The sequence below is a fragment of the Rutidosis leptorrhynchoides genome, chromosome 2, assembly GCF_046630445.1.
Source record: "Rutidosis leptorrhynchoides isolate AG116_Rl617_1_P2 chromosome 2, CSIRO_AGI_Rlap_v1, whole genome shotgun sequence".
In the NCBI taxonomy this organism is placed as follows: domain Eukaryota; kingdom Viridiplantae; phylum Streptophyta; class Magnoliopsida; order Asterales; family Asteraceae; genus Rutidosis; species Rutidosis leptorrhynchoides.
Genome location: NC_092334.1, coordinates 11,304,555 through 11,327,473, shown reverse-complemented (window position 1 = coordinate 11,327,473; position 22,919 = coordinate 11,304,555). Strand labels below are relative to the sequence as shown.

At 34.8% G+C, this 22,919-nt stretch overlaps 2 protein-coding genes across 3 annotated transcripts; both read right to left on the bottom strand.

The window, feature by feature from the left end:
* Positions 1 to 3,035: 3,035 nt before the first annotated feature.
* Positions 3,036 to 4,364, bottom strand: LOC139890556 (methyl-CpG-binding domain-containing protein 10-like). 2 transcript variants are annotated; one of them, XM_071873430.1, is made up of 2 exons: positions 4,229 to 4,364; positions 3,036 to 3,925 (listed from the first exon to the last, which is right to left on the bottom strand). In XM_071873430.1, the coding sequence occupies exons 1-2, from the start codon at positions 4,301 to 4,303 to the stop codon at positions 3,605 to 3,607; spliced, it is 396 nt and encodes a 131-aa protein (XP_071729531.1). In that variant the 5' UTR covers positions 4,304 to 4,364; the 3' UTR covers positions 3,036 to 3,604. Both variants share the same exon structure in this region, with proteins under 2 accessions (XP_071729531.1, XP_071729532.1).
* A 103-nt stretch (positions 4,365 to 4,467) lies between these two features.
* On the bottom strand, positions 4,468 to 5,635 carry LOC139887597 (receptor-like protein kinase HERK 1). The gene is made up of 2 exons (XM_071870673.1): positions 4,744 to 5,635; positions 4,468 to 4,637 (listed from the first exon to the last, which is right to left on the bottom strand). Exons 1-2 carry the CDS (start codon positions 5,633 to 5,635, stop codon positions 4,468 to 4,470), a joined length of 1,062 nt encoding a protein of 353 aa, XP_071726774.1.
* Between the last annotated feature and the right edge of the window lie 17,284 nt (positions 5,636 to 22,919).

Sequence of the window (22,919 nt, the reverse complement as noted above, 5' to 3'; positions counted from 1 at the left end):
CGGAATCATCACCGCTTTCCGAATCATCCCCATCATTAGCTTTTTCCGACACCTCACCGTTTGTTGGCAATTCATTGTTTTCCGTACTCCCACTAGAACCTGCAAGATCATCAATAGAAACATCGTCAAAAGTAACACGACCTGGTTTAGGACTCCCCGTTTCCGGTTTGCCATAGACCGAATCTTCATCAAAGGTAACATCGCGAGAAAGAATTACTTTTCTAGCCTCGTTATCCCAACAACGATAACCCAATTCATCCTAACCATAGCCTATGAAAATACACTTCTTTGACTTAGCTTCAATCTTGTCTCTATCCGCGTCTTTGGTCTTCACATATGCATTACACCCAAAGATCCTAAGATGACCATAGCTCACCTTCTTACCTTGCCATTCTTCCTCGGGAATTCGGAAACCCAAAGGTGTTGAGGGTCCCTTATTTATCAAATAAGCCGCTGTATTAACCGCATCCGTCCAAAACATCTTAGGCAAACCTGCATGCAGTCTCATACTCTTAGCCCTTTCATTTAACGTACGATTCATACGTTCGGCAACCCCATTGTGTTGTGGTGTCTCCGGTACTGTTTTCAACATTCTAATACCGAGCTTTGCACAATGGTCTTTAAACATAAGACTACCATATTCCCCTCCATTATCCGACTTCAAGCACTTGACTTTCAAGTTAGTCTCATTTTCTACCATAGCTTTCCACTTCACAAAAGTATTAAATACATCGGATTTAGCTTTAAGAAAATAAACCCATACCTTTCGAGTGGAGTCGTCAATGAAGGTGACATAATAGCAAGAACCTCCATGTGATTCTACATTGGTTGGACCAAACACATCCGTATGAACGAGCTCCAATTTCTCCAACTTAGGTGCATTCCCGGATTTCCCAAAAGTCACCTTCTTTTGCTTCCCATATACACATGGTTCGCAAAACCCAAGTTCTACCTTTTTCAAATTCGGAATTCTCCCACTCGAAACAAGCATCTTCATACCCTTCTCACTCATATGCCCGAGTCTTCGGTGCCATAGAGTTGATTCGGACTCAACATTAACCGTAGCAACCACCGTGTATTCATCAAACACTTCAACCATATAAAGAGTTCCCCTTTATGTCCACGATCCACTACACAACTACCCTTAACCACCTTCCATTGGCGGTTTTCAAAAGTAACCGAGTTACCTTCATCATCTAATTGACCAACCGAAATAAGTTTCCTTTTCAATTTAGGAATGTACCTTACGTTTTTCAAGATCCAATTAGAACCAAGAGTAGTCTTCAAAACAACATCTCCAATGCCCTCTATGTTGAGTTGCTTGTTGTTCGCCAATCTCACCTTGCCTTGATATGAACGAAAAATCTTCATCATGCTTTTGACATGAGTAGCATGAAACGAAGCTCCCGAATCCAAAATCCAAGACTCCATAGAATTTTCAACACTACACAAAAGTGCATCATCACTTTCCCCTTCGGCCAAGTTTACACCTTTCGCGGAACCATTTTTGCAATTCCTTTGAAAGTGCCCTTTTTGATTGCAACCCCAACAAGTAACTTCACTTCTATCTTTCGATGAATTCCTCTTCTTAGACTTCTTCCTACCCTTCTTATCACCGCGTTCAAATTTCCTACCCCGGTTGTCGGTACTTAACAAAGAACCGGACGTTGATTCTCCCGAGTTTCTCCTACGAGTATCTTCACCAAGAATCAAATCCCTTATTACTTCAAACGCTAGCTTAGTAGTTCCCGTAGAGCTACTAACCGCGGTAACCGTACCCGACCAACTTTTCGATAATGATGAAAGCAAGATAAGTGCTTTTAGTTCATCATCAAACTTAATCTCTACCGATTCAAGCCTTGAAACGATATTATTAAATTCATTGATATGATCCGTTGCACTCGTACCTTCCTTCATCTTAGTATTGAACAATTGACGCATGAGAAATACCTTATTTGCAGCTGTAGGTTTCTCATACATGTTAGAGAGTGCTTTCAAGCAAGCAAATGTCGTCTTCTCATTCACAACGTTGTATGCAAAGTTCTTAGCAAGTGAAAGACGAATAGCACCCAAAGCTTGACGATCCAAAAGCGTCCAATTGGCATCGTCCATGCTTTCGGGCTTGGTCTCTAACAAGGGTTTGTGTAGCTTCTTTTGATACAAGTAATCTTCAATTTGCATCTTCCAAAAGCCAAAGTCTCTCCCATCGAATCGGTCTATTCTAAACTTCCCATCTTCCGCCATCGTTCCCTTAACGAAACCTTGCGCTCTAGATACCGGTTGTTAAGATATTAGGACCCAAACAACGCAAGTAATTCTACGAGATTACTTGCCGAGTAGTGATACTATCAAGATCACTTAACCCACTTAATGAACGAAAGATTAAAATGCAAGAAATTTAAAACGACACAAGATATAACGTGGTTATATGCAATCGTTGTGATTGCTTTAGTCCACGGACCAACTAGAGATCGTTTATTTACTGAATATTTGAGAGTGGTGTGTTACAATTGCATACAATGAGTTCTATATATAGAGTAAACAAGAACACCATGAAACATCAACTTGATCTTCAAGTGTGCTAGCAATCATGAGAGATAAACCAACTAGCCATGCTTTCCACCTTGTATTGGCATGATCACAGCCCTAATTTTAGGTGTAAAGTGATTAACTTTGCACCTAAAGTGAAAGGAGGCCAAAGCATGCTCGGATGTAAAGGTTGCAACTTGCCAAATTGCTGACAAAGAGGCGATGCGCCGCATCTGAAAGAGATGCGCCGCATCCCTATAGTTTTCCACGTTTCAGATTCAAGTACCAGCACTGGATGTGCCGCATCGAGATGGTGATGCGCCGCATCACTCGTATTTGATGCGCCATATTAGTTAAAAGCCCCGCATCCAAAACCTTCGGCATAAAACGCTGCATGAATGCGCCGCATCCATGTCAAAATGCGTCGCATCGATCACCTGAACCTGTTTTCTTGTTGTTTAAACGTCTCCACACTCCAACAATTCATATATCATTTATGCCAACCTATAATTCACTAACTGTAACAACAAACTTGCGAAACACTGAATATCATTGATCTCTTTACTTGGCTTCTCTAAAATACAGCGCTAGTGGCCTAGCGCTGACACCTGCTAAAACTGACTCCTAATCCTATGACAGGTTATACATACTGAAAATTATGTTACTAATCAGTTTAAAGAGTTACTCCGTACAAGATTAACAAAAAAGCAGGATATGCTAGCAGTTTGACCTTACTGACCCTCCACATGACAATCATTCTCCACCGCGCCTTCTTCTTCGGCTTCCACTTTTTTCTTTTTAACACCTTTTAAATTACCATTATGCCCCTCAACTGCGCCATCTTTCTCAGCCTCAGTTTTCGACATTTGCTCTGCTACAAGGATTAATTCTCCATGGTTATTTTCAAAGACTTCGTTAACATCATCTGACAGGGGTACATGTGGGATTTTACACGTTCCATCTTTTTTATCATCCGCCGAATCCTTCTCGATATCCTCTGTTTCTTTTCCTTCTGTTTCATCAGGGGCATTTCCGTCTTTTTCCTCAACTTCTTTCTCAGCCTCTTCATCTTCCTTCATTTCAACCTCAATGTCGGTGATTGGTTCAGGAGCTCTTTGTTCTCTGTTTTATCCTTCTTTAAACTTGAAGACTTTCTGACCCGTTTCTTAGGGGATTCATTCTCTGCTGCGGGTGGAGTTGACTTGACCTTCTCACTAATTCTTGTTGACCGCCTCGGACTTTCACCGCTTCCCCAGTCAAACTCCGATAGTTTGGGCCCACCAGGGTGTGCATTAAGGTATTGCTCCAGTTGCTTACGGTTCATGATGTCATCTCCTGTAGGGGCAACGAACACAATTTTGTTCTTCTTTGGAGTATCATCTTCCTTTTCCAGAAACTACACAGGATATTTAGTGTTATAAATGATGACAAAACTACATTATTACGATAATAATACAAAATTTTCTAAATAAAACAAATTATAACGGCATCATGCATTTTTATATGCACTTTGGGCGACTTACAACCCATTTGTCCGTAGATTTTGCCTCACGAGTATACCTTCTAAAACTGATATTCATAAGAAACTCACTAATAAACTAATGAAAAAAAAACATGTTGGTCAAATTCAAATTTGAAGGCAACAGTAAGTGCGCCCGTTTCCCAATTCAGCAAAAAATAATTGTTTGACCAGACTTACCATTTGAGATAAAATGTAACCTAAATCGACCCTTTTACTTAAGAATGGGTCAAACAGCCTCGTTGATATCATCATTTGACTTCTCTTGTGGGATTGAGCAGTTAGCAAAGGCTATATCCGTGTTGTCCTTACAAATCCTTCAATTTGTAGCAGCCAATAAATGGAGTAAATAAATATAAAGTCTCAAAAAAGAACTTATGTCACAAAAAAAAAAAAAAAAAAAAAAAAAATGACTCATATCATCTACTTGCTGTCAAATTAATCGAATGTGCCAATATAGCTGATATACGTCTCCATTTATTACAATCATCACAGCATACCCAAGCCTCCTGTTGCCTCTCACCCTCATTAGGGAACACAGATGAGTTGCACAAAGGTTCAACATCATTCACTTCGATATTACCATTACCTAGAATATATAACAATTAATATATAGAAGTGTGAACGGTTGCACAATTTAATAAGCTGGAAAAATGATTAAACAATAATACTAACAAACGTACAATTTAATAGACCTGTTACTGAATGAATTTCTGTATCACAATCTGCTTGGTCATTATCACTAAACTCCTTGAATTTACCCACAGAGGTAGACTTACACGATTGTGACCCTTTAATGGAACTTTTTTTATTTACTGAAAAGTGTGATCTTGAAGTTTTCTGAAGATCTTGAACATTAGATTTCGACTCCAGTGACTCGATCGCAGCAAAGCTAAGATCGGTTTTTGTGATCGGTAGTGAGAGTTTGAGATTGTGAGGCTCCTGAAGTTTAAGTGCGATCTCGAGTTCATTTACAACAACAGACATCAAAGGTCGGCCTTCACGGTACTTATTCAAACATTGCAATGCAATTTTAGAAAATGTACGCAAACAATCTGGATGCAAAGGTTGCATTACATCATCTTGAAATACAATCTGCTCCACTTTCCCAGTTTTACAACTCTTTTTCCACGTCTGCACCAAAGTTGATAACGCATTGTTGACATTTCTCTGAAAACATAGTTTTCCACACAATACTTCCATTAAGACAACGCCGAAAGAGTATACGTCAGACTCTTTTGTCAGTACACCCATTTCCAAGTACATCGGATCTAGGTAACCAATGGTACCCACAATCCCGGTGACAAGAGCCGTGTGCTGCTGATTCACGGGTCCTAGTTTGGACAGTCCTAGGTCCGATATTTTAGCGTTCCACTTTTCATCTAGTAAAATATTTGCACTTTTTATATCACGATGAAGAACTCTTTGATGCGTGCCATTGTCATTATGAAGGTAGCATAGTCCCCTTGCAGCATCAAGACATATTTTGATACGCTGAGACCAAGTTAGAGCGTTGCTACTTAAATGTCGATCGAGACTTCCATTACATGCATACTTGATAATGCTAAAAACGAACATATATTTCATAGCATTATTCCTCAACAAAGACAAGCTTTTAGTTGCAATTGTTCTATTTACAAGTGATATTCGTTTAAATAATAAAAGGTGAAGACAAAAGACAGATTCGACGAATTGAAGACGCAAACGACCAAAAAGCTCAAAAGTACAAAAGACAATCAAAAAGGTTCCAATTATTGATAAGAAACGTCTCGAAATTACAAGAGTACAAGATTCAAAACGCAAAGTACAAAATATAAAATTGTACGCAAGGACGTTCGAAAATCCGGAACCGGGACCAGAGTCAACTCTTAACGCTCGACGCAACGGACTAAAAATTACAAGTTAACTATGTATATAAATATAATATAATATATAATTAATTATATTAATTATATATATATTATATTTATATATATAAAACCGTCGGCAGAGAAAACTCCAAGGACTGAGCTGTAAATACTATCTCCGCGACTCGCGGAGTTTGAAGGGGATTTTGCCGCGAGTCGCGGAGCCCCAAATTTCACTTCTGGCTATAAAGCAAACCGAATTCTGATCAAATTTCATATTCTATTTCTCTCTTCTCTCATATATACGTAAAATATATATATATAATTTATATTTTAATTTTAATTTTAATTATAATTCTAATAATAAGGGTATGTTAGCGAATGTTGTAAGGGTGTAAGTCGAAATTCTGTCCGTGTAACGCTACGCTATTTTTAATCATTGTAAGTTATGTTCAACCTTTTTATATTAATGTCTCGTAGCTAAGTTATTATTATGCTTATTTAAAACGAAGTAATCATGATGTTGGGCTAATTACTAAAATTGGGTAATTGGGCTTTGTACTGGACAAAAGAACGACACTTGTGGAAATTAGACTATGGGCTATTAATGGGCTTTATATTTGTTTAACTAAATGAAAGTTTGTTAATGTTAATATAAAGATTTACAATTGGGCGTCCCTATAAATTACCATATACACTCGATCGGACACGATGGGCGGGGTATTTATATGTACGAATAATCGTTCATTTAACCGGAAACGGGAATGGATTAATAGCCACTAGAATAATTAAAACAGGGGTGAAATTACATTCAAGGGTAATTGGTGTAATTGTTAACAAAGTAGTAAAACCTTGGTTTACACGCAGTCGATAACCTGGTGTATTCATTAAACAAAGTATTAAAACCTTGTTACAATTCGAATCCCCAATTAGTTGGAATATTTATCTTCGGGTATAATAATAATTTGACAAGGACACTTGCAATTTATATTTATGACTGATGGACTGTTATGGACAAAAACCAGACGGACATATTAAATAATCCAGGACAAAGGACAATTAACCCACGGGCATAAAACTAAAATCAACACGTCAAACACCATGATTACGGAAGTTTAAATAAGCATAATTCTTTTATTTCATATTTAATTTCCTTTATTTTATATTTAATTGCACTTCTAATTATCGCACTTTTATTTATTGTTATTTAATCGCAATTTTAATTATCGTACTTTTTAATTATCGTAAGTTTATTTTATCGCATTTTTATTATTCGCAATTTCATTATCGTTATTTACTTTACGCTTTAATTTAAAGTCTTGTATTTATTTTATATTTTACATTAGGTTTTAACTGCGACTAAAGTCTTAAAATCGACAAACCGGTCATTAAACGGTAAAAACCCCCCTTTGTAATAATAATATTACTTATATATATATATTTGTATTTTTATAAAAGTAAACTAATATAGCGTTGAGCTTTGTTTAAAGATTTCCCTGTGGAACGAACCGGACTTACTAAAAACTACACTACTTTACGATTAGGTACACTGCCTATAAGTGTTGTAGCAAGGTTTAAGTATATCCATTCTATAAATAAATAAATATCTTGTGTAAAATTGTATCGTATTTAATAGTGTTTCCTTGTAAAAATTAATAGTATTTTATACCCCTCTTCTTTGACATCAAGTATTTTTGGCGCCGCTGCCGGGGAAACTCTTAAACGCCGGAAGCGCAACGCTAATATAAAAAAAAAAGATTTTTAGTTACTTTTATTAAAAGTCGTTTTTGTAAAAATACGTTTTAAAAAATTCGAAAATATAAAAAGAAAAACAAAAATATAAGTATTTTTAAGATTTTGTTAAATATTTAAGTTTTATAAGTTTCTTTATTTTTATTTTAGTTTATAAAAATATAAGTTTTAATATCTTTTATTTAATTAAAAAACAGAAAACAGATATAAATAAAATAAACAGAAAATAAAAAAAAAAAAATAGAAAAACGCGTAAAAATTACAACCTGTCAGCTGAATTTCTGAACCCCGCGACTCGCGGGGTTTTCTTCTTTAATTGCCGCAACTCGCGGAGCCACTCTGACACGCGGACAGAAACCCTAATCCTGCATTAATTACGGGATTTAATTAATTATTATTATTATTTAACCTAATAATTATGTATTATTATTATTATTAGTTTTATTTTTATTTTTACTTTTTATTTAATTTGTTTTATTTAGTATTAATTAGTTTTATTAATTTGTAAAATTAGTAGTTTTATTAAAAAATTAATATAAAAATAATATTTTTTTAAAAAAAATTGTACTTTTTACAACTTTTTATATATTTTGTCCCTTTTTAATCGTTGTAGCATAACTTTTGTATTTTTAGCTCATATTTAATTTTAAAACTTAGTTTTTGCTATAGTTATTTTTACTCCTAGATTTTTAGGCTTTGCCGTAGAATTCCTTAAGTGCTTTTTCTTTAGACAAAGATTTAGGTGCTTAAGAATTTTACGACGCCTTTTTAAGTTTTAGTTTCTTTTTAAGTTATTTTCATTTGGGATTTAGTTTTTCCTGTAAGCTTTAATATTTTTAGACACCTTTTACTATGTACCAATTATCATTCCAATTAGTAATTTCAATTTGCGATTATAATTTTAAGTTAGTTGTAATAATAAGGTTAGGTTAGTTAAGTATTTTTAAGTTTCTTTTATTTTTCCGTCACCTTTTATTTTTCAACCATTTTTTTTTCCTTTTCTACCTTTTGCGACGAACTCTTTTTCTCTCTTATTTCTCGCTATTCTAGTTTTTAGGACTTAGAATTTTTTCTACTTCTTATCTAAATTTCTTAAAATTACGAAAATTTATTTTAAGTGGTTAAATTGATAGACATCAAAATTTTCTGGTTCGTAGTAATAGTTGGATTTGTACGTGGACCGGGTTATTGGAGCCAAACAGTCCTCAATTATATTGAGACCAAACGAATCCTGCCCCTCTGCTGCATCTTTTGGCTATTCGAAACGTGGGCAAAATCAGAAAAGTCTATTGATTGGATAACTTATTATAATTTTTCTTTCCTTTTTAAAACTAATAAGATATTCAGTGAATGCACCGAGCAAGACGTTCACCACCTTTTGTACGTTCACCACCTGTAACTCGATCAAGACATCGTTTAACAAATATAACCGCCGCTGATTTTTCTTTAGAATCGTCATCCAGTCAACCAAGTACTTCAGTTCAAATTTCCGATAATCCATTTTTTGAACCCAACCTCACAATTGAGAATCCAGAGAATATTCAGGAACGGTTCATAGATCCTGAACCATTAAACTTTCCTCCGGAACCACCAATCATTCAAACAGAGATTGTTGAGGAACGAACTATTAAATCAGAATCATCTAGTGATACCGATTCAACAAATTCAATTATGGAGAATCTGGAACCTTTAAGTATGGAAGACCGAATGAGAGCTAAACGCACTGGCCAAGGTCACGCAATTACTCATCCAGACATTAATGCGCCAGATTATGAAATCAAAGGACAAATTCTACACATGGTGACTAATCAATGCCAATTTAGTGGTGCGCCGAAGGAAGATCCAAATGAACATCTACGTACCTTTAATAGGATCTGCACACTATTTAAAATCCGAGAAGTGGAGGATGAACAGATATATCTCATGTTATTTCCCTGGACTTTAAAGGGAGAAGCCAAAGATTGGTTGGAATCGTTACCTGAAGGGGCGATTGATACATGGGATGTTTTAATTGACAAATTTCTTAAACAATTCTTTCCTGCATCTAAAGCCGTAAGACTTCAAGCAGAAATTGTTACGTTCACACAGAAGCCAAATGAAACTCTATATGAGGCGTGGACTAGATATGGAAAGTTGTTAAGAGGATGTCCGCAACATGGTTTAGACACCTGTCAAATAGTACAAATATTCTACCGAGGATGCGACATCACTACAAGAAAAGACATAGATATAGCAGCTGGTGGTTCTATTATGAAGAAAACCGAAACTGATGCTTACAAAATTATTGATAATACTGCTTCCCACTCACATGAGTGGCACCAAGAAAAAGATATCATTAGATCATCTAAAGCAGCTAGAGCCGATTCTAGCCATGACTTAGATTCCATTTCCGCAAAGATAGATGCTGTGGAGAGACGAATGGAAAAGATGACTAAGGATATTCACTCAATACGAATTAGTTGTGAGCAGTGTGGAGGACCACATTTGACAAAAGATTGTCTCAGTATTGAATTAACAATGGAACAAAGAGAGAATATTTCATACATAAACCAAAGGCCTGGAAATAATTATCAGAATAATTATCAACCGCCAAGACCGATTTACAATCAAAACCAGAATTATAACCGAAATATTCCATACAACAACCAACAAGGTCCTAGCAATCAACAAGTATCCAATAATACTTATAATCAGCAAAGACCAAATTTTCAAAACAAACCACCACAACAAACCGATGATAAAAAGCCGAATTTAGAAGATATGATGACGAAGCTAGTTGAAACTCAAACGCAGTTTTTCACATCTCAGAAACAAACCAATGAACAAAATGCTCAAGCATTTAGAAATCAACAAGCTTCTATTCAAAATCTGGAACAAGAAGTAAGTAACCTAGCAAGGTTAATAGGTGAAAGAAAACCGGGAAGTCTACCTAGTGATACAAATGCTAACCCCCGGAATGAAACAGCTAAAGCCATTACCACAAGAAGTGGTACAACACTTAAACCACCTGAAATACCTGTAACTTCTGATGAAACTATTCCTACTCCACAAGAACCACAACCTGATCAAGATAAGGAAAAAGAATCGGTAGTTGAAAAGGTTAATGAAGATAACACAGTTAAGGATAAACCTTATGTTAAACCATACCAACCACCACTTCCTTATCCGAGTAAAATGAAGAAAGAAAAACTTGAAGCCGAGCAATCCAAATTCTTGGATATGTTTAAACAGATAAATGTAAATCTTCCTTTCATTGATGTGATTTCAGGAATGCCTAGATATGCTAAATTCTTGAAAGATCTAATCTCAAATAGAAAGAAAATGGAAGAACTCTCGGCTGTTACTATGAATGCTAATTGTTCAGCAGTGCTGTTGAATAAGATACCAGAAAAACTATCTGATCCAGGAAGTTTCACAATTCCATGTTTTCTGGGCAGTCTTAGTTCAATAGAAGCATTAGCAGATTTAGGTGCTAGTATAAATCTAATGCCGTATTCACTATACACTAAACTAGACCTTGGAGAATTGAAACCAACCAGAATAAGCATACAGCTAGCCGATAGATCAATAAAATATCCTAGAGGGATAATGGAGAACATGCTAGTTAAAGTTGGTACTTTAGTATTTCCAGTAGATTTTGTTGTTTTGGACATGGAAGAAGATTCTCAAGTTCCTCTCATATTAGGAAGACCATTCTTAAACACGGCTAAAGCAATGATAGACGTGTTCGGTAAGAAACTGACCCTAAGTATAGAGGATGAGAGTGTTACCTTTTCAGTTGATAGAGCAATGCAACAACCACAATCTGCAGATGATACATGTTATTATATTCAAACTATAGATGCACATGCAGAATTATTAGAAGAATTTCCAGAATTAAAAGGAACAGGAGAATGTTCTTTAGGAGAAGGTAATGAACCAATTGATGAAGCTGAAATGTTAGCTACACTTATAGCTAATGGATATGAACCAACAACAGAAGAAATTCAAATGCTAAAAGAAGAAGACAGATATCGATATAAATCATCGATAGAAGAACCTCCGAAATTAGAGTTAAAGCCACTTCCAACCCATTTGGAATACGCTTATTTACATGGTGAATCTGAATTACCTGTAATAATATCGTCTTCTCTTACTGAAAATGAGAAATCACAACTCATTTCTGTGTTGAAAGCTCATAAACCAGCCATTGCATGGAAGATTCATGATATTAAAGGAATAAGTCCTTCATATTGCACACATAAAATCCTTATGGAAGAAGGTCATAAAACGTATGTGCAACGCCAACGAAGACTAAATCCTAATATGCAAGATGTAGTTAAGAAAGAGATTATTAAACTGCTAGATGCAGGTTTAATATATCCAATCTCTGATAGTCCATGGGTAAGCCCAGTTCAATGCGTACCTAAGAAGGGTGGCATGACTGTCATTACAAATGAGAAAAATGAGCTTATTCCTACTAGGACTGTAACAGGATGGCGTGTATGTATTGATTATAGAAAATTAAATGACGCCACCAGAAAAGATCACTTTCCCTTACCTTTCATAGATCAAATGTTGGAAAGATTAGCCGGAAATAGTTACTATTGTTTTCTAGATGGATTTTCCGGATATTTTCAAATTCCAATAGCACCCGAGGATCAAGAGAAAACAACATTCACGTGCCCTTATGGTACTTTTGCTTACAAACGCATGCCATTTGGACTTTGTAACGCCCCTGCAACCTTTCAAAGGTGTATGATGGCGATTTTTCACGACATGATAGAAGAATGCATGGAAGTATTCATGGATGACTTTTCAGTCTTCGGTGATACATTTAAATCATGTCTAGTTAATCTGGAACGAATGCTAATTAGATGCGAAAAATCAAATCTAGTACTTAATTGGGAGAAATGCCATTTCATGGTTAAAGAAGGCATCATTCTTGGACATAAAATTTCAAAAGAAGGAATTGAAGTGGATAGAGCTAAAGTAGATGTAATTGCTAAACTTCCACATCCCACAAATGTTAGAGGAGTTAGGAGTTTTCTAGGGCATGCCGGTTTTTACCGACGTTTTATAAAAGATTTTTCTAAAATTGCCACTCCTATGAATAAACTCCTAGAAAAGGATGCGCCATTCATCTTTTCAGATGAGTGTATCAAATCTTTTAATATTCTTAAAGAAAAACTCACTAATGCACCAATCATGATAACACCAAATTGGAATCTACCATTTGAACTAATGTGCGATGCAAGTGATTTTGTAATGGGAGCCGTTTTAGGACAAAGGATTGAAAAACGATTTCAACCTATATATTATGCTAGTAAGACGTTACAAGGAGCACAAACAAACTATACAACTACTGAAAAAGAACTCCTTGCTATTTTCTTTGCTTTTGACAAATTTCGATCATATCTCGTTCTAGCAAAAACGGTGGTCTATACCGACCATTCTGCTCTTAGATACCTATTTTCAAAACAAGATGCTAAACCAAGATTAATCCGTTGGATCTTACTCTTACAAGAGTTTGATATTGAAATCCGAGATAAAAGAGGAGCAGAAAATCTCGCCGCTGATCATCTTTCTCGTCTTGGAAATCCCGAATTAGAAGTTCTAAATGAATCAGCCATACAAGACAACTTTCCTGATGAATATCTATTGAAGATAGATTATAAAGAAATCCCATGGTTTGCAGACTATGCAAACTACTTAGTTTGTGGATTCCTTGAAAAAGGATTATCGTACCAAAGACGAAAAAAATTCTTCAGTGATATAAAACACTATTTCTGGGAAGATCCACATCTGTTTAAAAGTTGTCCCGATGGAATAATACGCCGATGTGTATTTGGAGATGAAGCTAGTAAAATTTTAAACCATTGTCACACAGGACCAACAGGAGGGCATTATGGGCCTCAACTAACAGCAAGAAAAGTTTATGAAGCTGGATTCTATTGGCCTACAATTTACAAAGACGCACACCTTCTTTGCAAATCCTGTGATGCATGTCAAAGGGCCGGAAAAATAAGTCAACGTGATGAAATGCCACAAAATGTCATCCAAGTATGTGAAGTATTTGACATTTGGGGTATTGACTTTATGGGTCCATTTCCAAAATCTCATAATAATCTATATATACTCGTAGCCATTGATTATGTATCTAAATGGACGGAAGCACAAGCTCTCCCAACTAACGATGCACGAGTTGTAGTCAACTTTTTAAAACGTCTTTTTGCAAGGTTTGGAACACCGAAAGCTTTAATAAGTGATCGGGGTACTCATTTCTGTAATAATCAACTTGAGAAAGTTCTTAAAAGATATGGAGTAACTCATAAAATCTCCACCGCATATCATCCACAAACAAGTGGACAAGTTGAAAATACCAACCGAGCTTTAAAACGTATTCTAGAGAAAACCGTAGGATCAAATCCGAAGGAATGGTCCATTAAATTGGAGGATGCACTCTGGGCTTTTAGAACAGCCTACAAAACTCCAATTGGAACCACACCTTTTAGACTTGTTTATGGAAAAGCATGTCATCTTCCAGTAGAAATTGAACACAAAGCATTTTGGGCTTTGAAGACATGTAATCTTGATTTACATGAAGCCGGACGTCTACGATTAAGTCAACTAAACGAATTAGAAGAATTAAGACATGAAGCATACGAAAATTCGTTAATCTATAAAGAAAGAACGAAGAAATGGCATGATAAAAGAATCAGAAGTTCAAAAGAATTTAAAGAAGGAGACAGAGTTCTTCTTTTCAATTCACGATTCAAGCTATTTCCGGGAAAATTGAAATCAAGATGGTCTGGACCATTCATAGTCAAAAGAGTTTTCCCATACGGAACGATAGAATTAATAAATTCAAATGGGATTGAATTTAAAGTCAATGGTCACAGAGTTAAACATTACATACATGGTCCGATGGAAGTCGACAACGAAGTTAATCACAATTTCGACACCACAGCTAACTAAGTGTGGGAAGAATCAAGTCTTTAAAGGATAATATATATTTCTGTTAGAGTTAGATTGTCTGTTTTCGTGTAGTTCTCGAAAATGGAACACGTATGGTCTTTCCCTAGCAGACCCTAAAGAACTAGTCTTCTCCCCCCATTCTGAATTTTTATTTTTTTTAGGTTTTTACGAAATGAAGACTGCCTGTGAACTAAACCATGGTCTAATGCTACACGCTTTGATCACTAAACGTAATAATGACATACTACCGAGTGAATTAGTATCAGTAATCAGAGAAAGAATGGACGGAGTTAGAAAAGAATCCAGATGCGAAGATAATAAGTTACAATTTGGTAAAGGAAAATCAAAATCCGCAGCGAAAAGAAGAGCACGACACCTAGAACGATGTCACAAATGCGGAAAATGGTCACATGGAGGTAAATGTTCAAATAATCAAACCTATTCAAATACCGAATTTGTTACTTTATGCAGAGACGGACCGTTCATATGTTTAGAAGAAAAGACACTGAATGCTCGAGGTTACGCCTTTGGAGCCATGGAAAACCAATTAAACCGACTATCTTATGAATGGAATAGATCATATAACTAAGATCTATTTCACAGGTATGTCTGTACAGTTTTTATTTTTATTTTTTATTTTTAACCTTTTGATAATAAACGCTAATTTGTTCGCTAAAAAGTATTAAATTGGTATTAAATAAAATTAGGTTTGGCGACCGAAATTATTGATATCATTCAAAAATTTATTACATCACTGCGAAATTTAACGTTTATTCTTAAGGTATAAATATCTTTAATCAATCAACCCAAAATATTTCAAAAATTCGTCATGAGTTAAATTAGGTCTTGGAACCGAAATTACTTTACCGAAAAGAGGGGCGCATATTTTTGATAATATTTGATTGATTAAAGTGGGATAAAAAGACAAAAAGATTTTTAAATTTATCTTTACCATGTTTTTAAAATTAATATTTAAATCTTAAATTAATATTGTAAACTTTGTAAAAACAATATATTTAAAATTGTAAATATTTGAAAAATTAATATAAGTTTGGTGTGAATTTATAATATGAATTTTTAAATTAAGTTTGGTGTGAATTTTTAATATTAATTTTGAATTTCATATTTAAGTTGTGTGAATTTAAAAACAAAAATTTACTTTATCTCATTAAGTTAAGAATATGATTTTTAAAATTCGTCGTAAGTTGAAGACTAGGTCTTTGAACCGAAATTGCTTTACCCAAGGGAGGGACGAGAACTTTTATTATCATTATTTTTAATCTTATTAATTTAAAGTATGCCAAAAACATTAAAAAAAAAAAAACCAAAAATCTTAGCTTTTAAAACAATCGCTACAAAAAGACAAATTTTAAAATTTTGTCGAGAGACGGACTAGGACATCGATCCGAAACGACCTCGTCCTAAATAACAAGGGAAACAAAATTTTAAAATTAAATACTTAATTGTTTTATAAGTTAAAGATTATAAAAAAAAAAAAAAAAAAAAAAGAGCAAACTCCGCGACTCGCGGAGTTTGAAGTACAAAACCTCCGCGACTCGCGGAGGGACCGAAAATCAGAAAAAAAATATAAAGAGCTGCACGATCAGTCACTCCCCCACACACAAAACAGAAAAATACAGCTCAAAAATAACTGCGAAAAAACCCGAAAAACTCCCCAAAAAAATCCCAATTTTTAACCGTTAATCACCAAATTTTTTGCTAAAATCATGTTGAGAAGGATGCTATCTAAGAATTACTCAAGAAAAACGGTAAATTTCTACACCTAAACACCATTTAATTCGAAATTTGATGTTCTTGAGCTATTTTTCCCCAATTTGATTTTGATGCTTTTTAGTGTAATTAGACTTAAATTGTTTATGTATTATGCTTGTATAACCTAGATTGATGCAGTTTAACATGATTAGAAGCCTTAAACCACAAATTTTGAATAATCTAGGGTTTGTGTTCTTGAGCAAATTTGGGGCTTATTGATATAAACAGGTTATGGCCGATTTTTGTCATGAATTGTTGCTAAATTGAGTAGTGTAACATGTCTAGGTAGTTAAATGATCCAAACTTTGAGCCTAAACATGATTTTGAGAATTAAAGTGGACTTTTTCAAGTCTAAAATTCATGAACTTGATTTTTGAAAGATAATGCCATTTGAGACTTGTTTGATTGCTAGTAATGATTATTTTGACATGTTATTTGAGTTGAATGCTTATGAACTTGGCGAGCATTTTCGTATATGCTTATTTGAAAAAGTGTAGATTTGATAAAAATGTGAAAATAAGCTTAAGTTTGATATAAATTGATAATGTCATTGTAATTATTTTGATTGATGATTTTGCTGACACTAATGCATATTTGGATGCACAAAATTTGTGTTTGATGTGTTTTGCAGAATGAAAGGGGTGAATCTTCATCCCAAGCCCGCAATGCTCCTGCTGAGAATTTGGAACAACAGGAGGTAGATAACTACTACAAGCAGGATGTACCTCATCCAGTCATGACCTTTTCCGATATGCATTTGGAAGAGTTGCACCCGAACCTGAGATTTGACAGACTTTGGATAGATTATCCAAAATATCAACGGGGTTTGCATACTCTTCATTCCAAGGTTGTTGAGGTACCGAGGGTCATAGAATGGGGACCCTTAGAAGCTGTAGAATTGGCCGGGCCAATTAGGGAATTACTTGTACAGAGGTATGGTAATTCTTCTTTTAATGACTGGATATGTTTATTCACCATACGCAGACCTGTATATAAAGTATGGTGTGAAGAGTTGTTATGTAGTATAGAGTTGAATGATCGGGTAGCTAGTTTAACCGATCGTTCTTTTATTAGATTTTTGTTAGGCGGTTCGATGCGCCACATGTCTTTACTGGACATGGCTCAGGCTTTACGTATATATACGCCTGAGGAGTTAGCGTCTGCCGATTGTAGAGGATTGATACTAAACGGTAGAAAGATAGATGAGAATTTTGATACACACGGTGTGTGGAGTCAAATGACAAGCCATCACCGTTTCAAAGGGGGAAACTACTCTTATTTGGATATAGATAGAGCCGAATTAAGAGTGATACATAGGTTTTTAGCTAATTCGATTACACAAAGGGGTAAGAACAAAGAAAAAGTAAATGAACAAGATTTGTTTTACCATATGTGTATTCGAGACCCACAGAGCGCTGTAAGTATACCATATTGTGTGGGTTATTATTTATCAGCTATGGTTCGGGGGATGCGACCACATAGCATAATAGGAGGTGGTATTTTTATTACTTTGATTGGTGAATATCTCGGTGTGGATATAAGTCGGGGGGGATTATTAGTAGAAGAGCCGGAACCCCGCGATACTATAGGTTTAAATGTATACCATGGTGCGAAAGTTTTGAAGAGGCGAAATAACGCCGCAGTACGATACCATGGTAGACATCCACAGGTGGAGAGAAACCAGCAACAAGGTAATGTAGGAGGGGGGAATGAGATGCAAGAAATGCATAGGTTTATAGCTTCTCAGGAATACGAAAATGCTAGACAGAGAGCATTTGAAGATTGGCAAGTTCATCAGAACCAGATCATAGCTCATTGCCAACATATAGGTAGAAACTATATTCCTACACCGAAACCCGTCTTCCCTCCTTGGTCGATAGAGATGCAGCCACCATATCCTACGTATGACCCTGCCGAAGCATTCTATAGCACTTATGGTTATGCCTGGAACCCCTATTGGTACCAATATCATCCTTAGTTTACTTATTTTTATTTTTATTTTGTAATTTGTAATTATTGATACATTTAATATTTTTGTTAATATTGTAATCATTTTTATAATTATCTAACTTTTATTCTTAGATTTTAATAATTTTTGAATGTGGGGTAATATACCAAACTTCAAAAATATGTATATATGTTTGCAGTTTATCTTATGTACACAACAGGGTAAAACAACGCATTTTCAAAGACTGGCATTAAGTTCAGCAAAAGCAACTAATTTTGACGACAAGATGCAAAATATATGTGAAATAACAACAAGACGGAATGAACAAATGATGTGCACCATTTATCATTCAGCAAACAAACGCCAATATATTTGGAAACTTTGGTAAAATTTAATCATTTTCACACTAATCATCCTCAATAATTTAAATTGTTACTGATTTCTTGCAAATGAGGGCATTGCAAGATCTTAAGTGTGGGAAGGGGTTAAATTCTTTCGGATTTTAAATTTTTTACTTTATACACTTGGTTACCATTAAAAATGCTAGTAACGCAGTAGTTGTATTAGAATCTAGTGCTCTCTGATAAAAAAAGAACAGCCCTAGTCTTATATACTGACTACCCAATTCTAGTAAACTTTTTCAATTAAATGAATTCAAATCATGTTTATACATATTTATGAACGATAAAACTAGGTTTTAACACCGAAATTATTGTTACCTCGGAAAGGACATAAATTGAGAAACAAACTAAAATGTTAAAATTCATTTAAAATGGAATAGAGGACGATAAAAAGGAAAATAAAAGCCAAGTGTGGGAAAATTTACCAAGTTATTTTAAACATATGTCACATATATCTGTAACAAATAACTGAAAATACTTTTGCTTTGGACTAAACTAAACTGTTTTACCCGATAAAAGAAAAGAAGAGATGGATCTACACGATGAATCAATTCCATCATTAAAAGGAAGTAAAGTCTTCCGAAAAAGACACGCGCTTCTTGATTTAGGTCATGAAGTTGTCGTCCAGACCAGCTGTAGGTTGACGAAAAATCTAGAAAAGTCATCACTAAAATCAGCAGGAAATCCACGGACCTCAGCATTAAACAGGGTCGCCAAGTGGTCAGATTTATCCTAACCATGAGAAGGATTTATCTCGTACAATGGGGGGGCACCATGCAAATTAGCTGGATAAGACTAATGAATCAGATCCCCAGAAAGGATAATCTCCTTAAAGATTAAAAATCAGCTTTTAAGACTGATATTACTCAATCCTAGAGATTGACCTTAAAGATTGAGAATTACAAACTCATGGAATTCGATGATATCTAAACTCGAGCTTAAACGAGAAAATATTTTGATCAAAATTACAAACCGATTTGTTTTCTGAAAACCCTATTTTCAATGCGTTCATTACCATTGAACGTAAAATCCTAGGAATTCACCTGGAATTCATTAGGTCACCTGAACTAAATCGGGTGTCAACCGTAAGAACGGTGGTTGCATAGTGGTCAAAGACAGGACCTTGTGCCAGACCGAAAAATTATAAGGGTAAGCTTTACTATTGCTCCTACCAAGGATAGTAATTGCGTCCGACACGTTATAGACCATAATCAAAAGCATGTCACGGGACATTGCCTTAACAGTTGCTTGTTCAACGCTTTCCTTTACAACCGGACGGTAGTTTACCGAAAGGTAATATACGGGACAAGTAAACTGGACGTGTTGCTTTCCAAATACAAGGTTAGCAAGTGGGTGACACAAACCCGCAAGTTTGAGCTAAAATTTTCAAATCTGAAACCCACCAAACCCACAAAAATATTTTGCAAACACCGGTAAAGGGTTATTCCGGAAAACTTATCTAGGGTAAAAACTAGATTTCAAAAGATCAAATGTTTTCATAAAGATCCAATTTCCTTAATGGATCTAAATTTTTATAGTCATGTGGGACTGTAAACCATATCGTTACTACCATTGTTTATACCGCCGTATAGAAATCACTGATGTACAAAGTGTGAAGAATAAAGAAGTGATTCTAGTATTTCAAGACAATATTGCTTGAGGACAAGCAACGCTCAAGTGTGGGAATATTTGATAATGCTAAAAACGAACATATATTTCATAGCATTATTCCTCAACAAAGACAAGCTTTTAGTTGCAATTGTTCTATTTACAAGTGATATTCGTTTAAATAATAAAAGGTGAAGACAAAAGACAGATTCGACGAATTGAAGACGCAAACGACCAAAAAGCTCAAAAGTACAAAAGACAATCAAAAAGGTTCCAATTATTGATAAGAAACGTCTCGAAATTACAAGAGTACAAGATTCAAAACGCAAAGTACAAAATATAAAATTGTACGCAAGGACGTTCGAAAATCCGGAACCGGGACCAGAGTCAACTCTTAACGCTCGACGCAACGGACTAAAAATTACAAGTTAACTATGTATATAAATATAATATAATATATAATTAATTATATTAATTATATATATATTATATTTATATATATAAAACCGTCGGCAGAGAAAACTCCAAGGACTGAGCTGTAAATACTATCTCCGCGACTCGCGGAGTTTGAAGGGGATTTTGCCGCGAGTCGCGGAGCCCCAAATTTCACTTCTGGCTATAAAGCAAACCGAATTCTGATCAAATTTCATATTCTATTTCTCTCTTCTCTCATATATACGTAAAATATATATATATATAATTTATATTTTAATTTTAATTTTAATTATAATTCTAATAATAAGGGTATGTTAGCGAATGTTGTAAGGGTGTAAGTCGAAATTCTGTCCGTGTAACGCTACGCTATTTTTAATCATTGTAAGTTATGTTCAACCTTTTTATATTAATGTCTCGTAGCTAAGTTATTATTATGCTTATTTAAAACGAAGTAATCATGATGTTGGGCTAATTACTAAAATTGGGTAATTGGGCTTTGTACCATAATTGGGGTTTGGACAAAAGAACGACACTTGTGGAAATTAGACTATGGGCTATTAATGGGCTTTATATTTGTTTAACTAAATGAAAGTTTGTTAATGTTAATATAAAGATTTACAATTGGGCGTCCCTATAAATTACCATATACACTCGATCGGACACGATGGGCGGGGTATTTATATGTACGAATAATCGTTCATTTAACCGGAAACGGGAATGGATTAATAGCCACTAGAATAATTAAAACAGGGGTGAAATTACATTCAAGGGTAATTGGTGTAATTGTTAACAAAGTAGTAAAACCTTGGTTTACACGCAGTCGATAACCTGGTGTATTCATTAAACAAAGTATTAAAACCTTGTTACAATTCGAATCCCCAATTAGTTGGAATATTTATCTTCGGGTATAATAATAATTTGACAAGGACACTTGCAATTTATATTTATGACTGATGGACTGTTATGGACAAAAACCAGACGGACATATTAAATAATCCAGGACAAAGGACAATTAACCCACGGGCATAAAACTAAAATCAACACGTCAAACACCATGATTACGGAAGTTTAAATAAGCATAATTCTTTTATTTCATATTTAATTTCCTTTATTTTATATTTAATTGCACTTCTAATTATCGCACTTTTATTTATTGTTATTTAATCGCAATTTTAATTATCGTACTTTTTAATTATCGTAAGTTTATTTTATCGCATTTTTATTATTCGCAATTTCATTATCGTTATTTACTTTACGCTTTAATTTAAAGTCTTGTATTTATTTTATATTTTACATTAGGTTTTAACTGCGACTAAAGTCTTAAAATCGACAAACCGGTCATTAAACGGTAAAAACCCCCCTTTATAATAATAATATTACTTATATATATATTTGTATTTTTATAAAAGTAAACTAATATAGCGTTGAGCTTTGTTTAAAGATTTCCCTGTGGAACGAACCGGACTTACTAAAAACTACACTACTTTACGATTAGGTACACTGCCTATAAGTGTTGTAGCAAGGTTTAAGTATATCCATTCTATAAATAAATAAATATCTTGTGTAAAATTGTATCGTATTTAATAGTGTTTCCTTGTAAAAATTAATAGTATTTTATACCCCTCTGCTTTGACATCAATACTCGTAAACTAATATCTTCTCACCGGCCTCATCACAATATCCAAGGAGGGAGATGAGATTTTCATGCGAGTAACGAGAAAGCATCATGATCTCTTTCCAGAACTCCGGATCTCCTTGCCCGAATCTACGATCTAGACGCTTAACTGCAACGAGACTTTTTCCCTTAGAATGAGACACTTCAGCTTCGTACACCTTTCCGAAACCACCAGATCCGATGACTTTAGTTCGATCAAAGTTACGAGTGGCTGATTTTATCTCTTCGAATTTGATTTTAATATGTTCAAATTCCTTCATGAAGGACGCCATTAACTAGATATTTAAATCCGTTGTTGCAGTTGATTAAAGATGTAGATTCTAAGGAAGAGTCACTAATCTCCGACTGAAAGTTGTGTGTTTATGGTTGATTAGTTGAATGAAAAGGAGTATAGATAACGAATCACCACTTTAATCTTATCTCTCGTCGAAGGAGCTCATACAATAATTGTTTAATCCAGGTGTTAATGGGTATA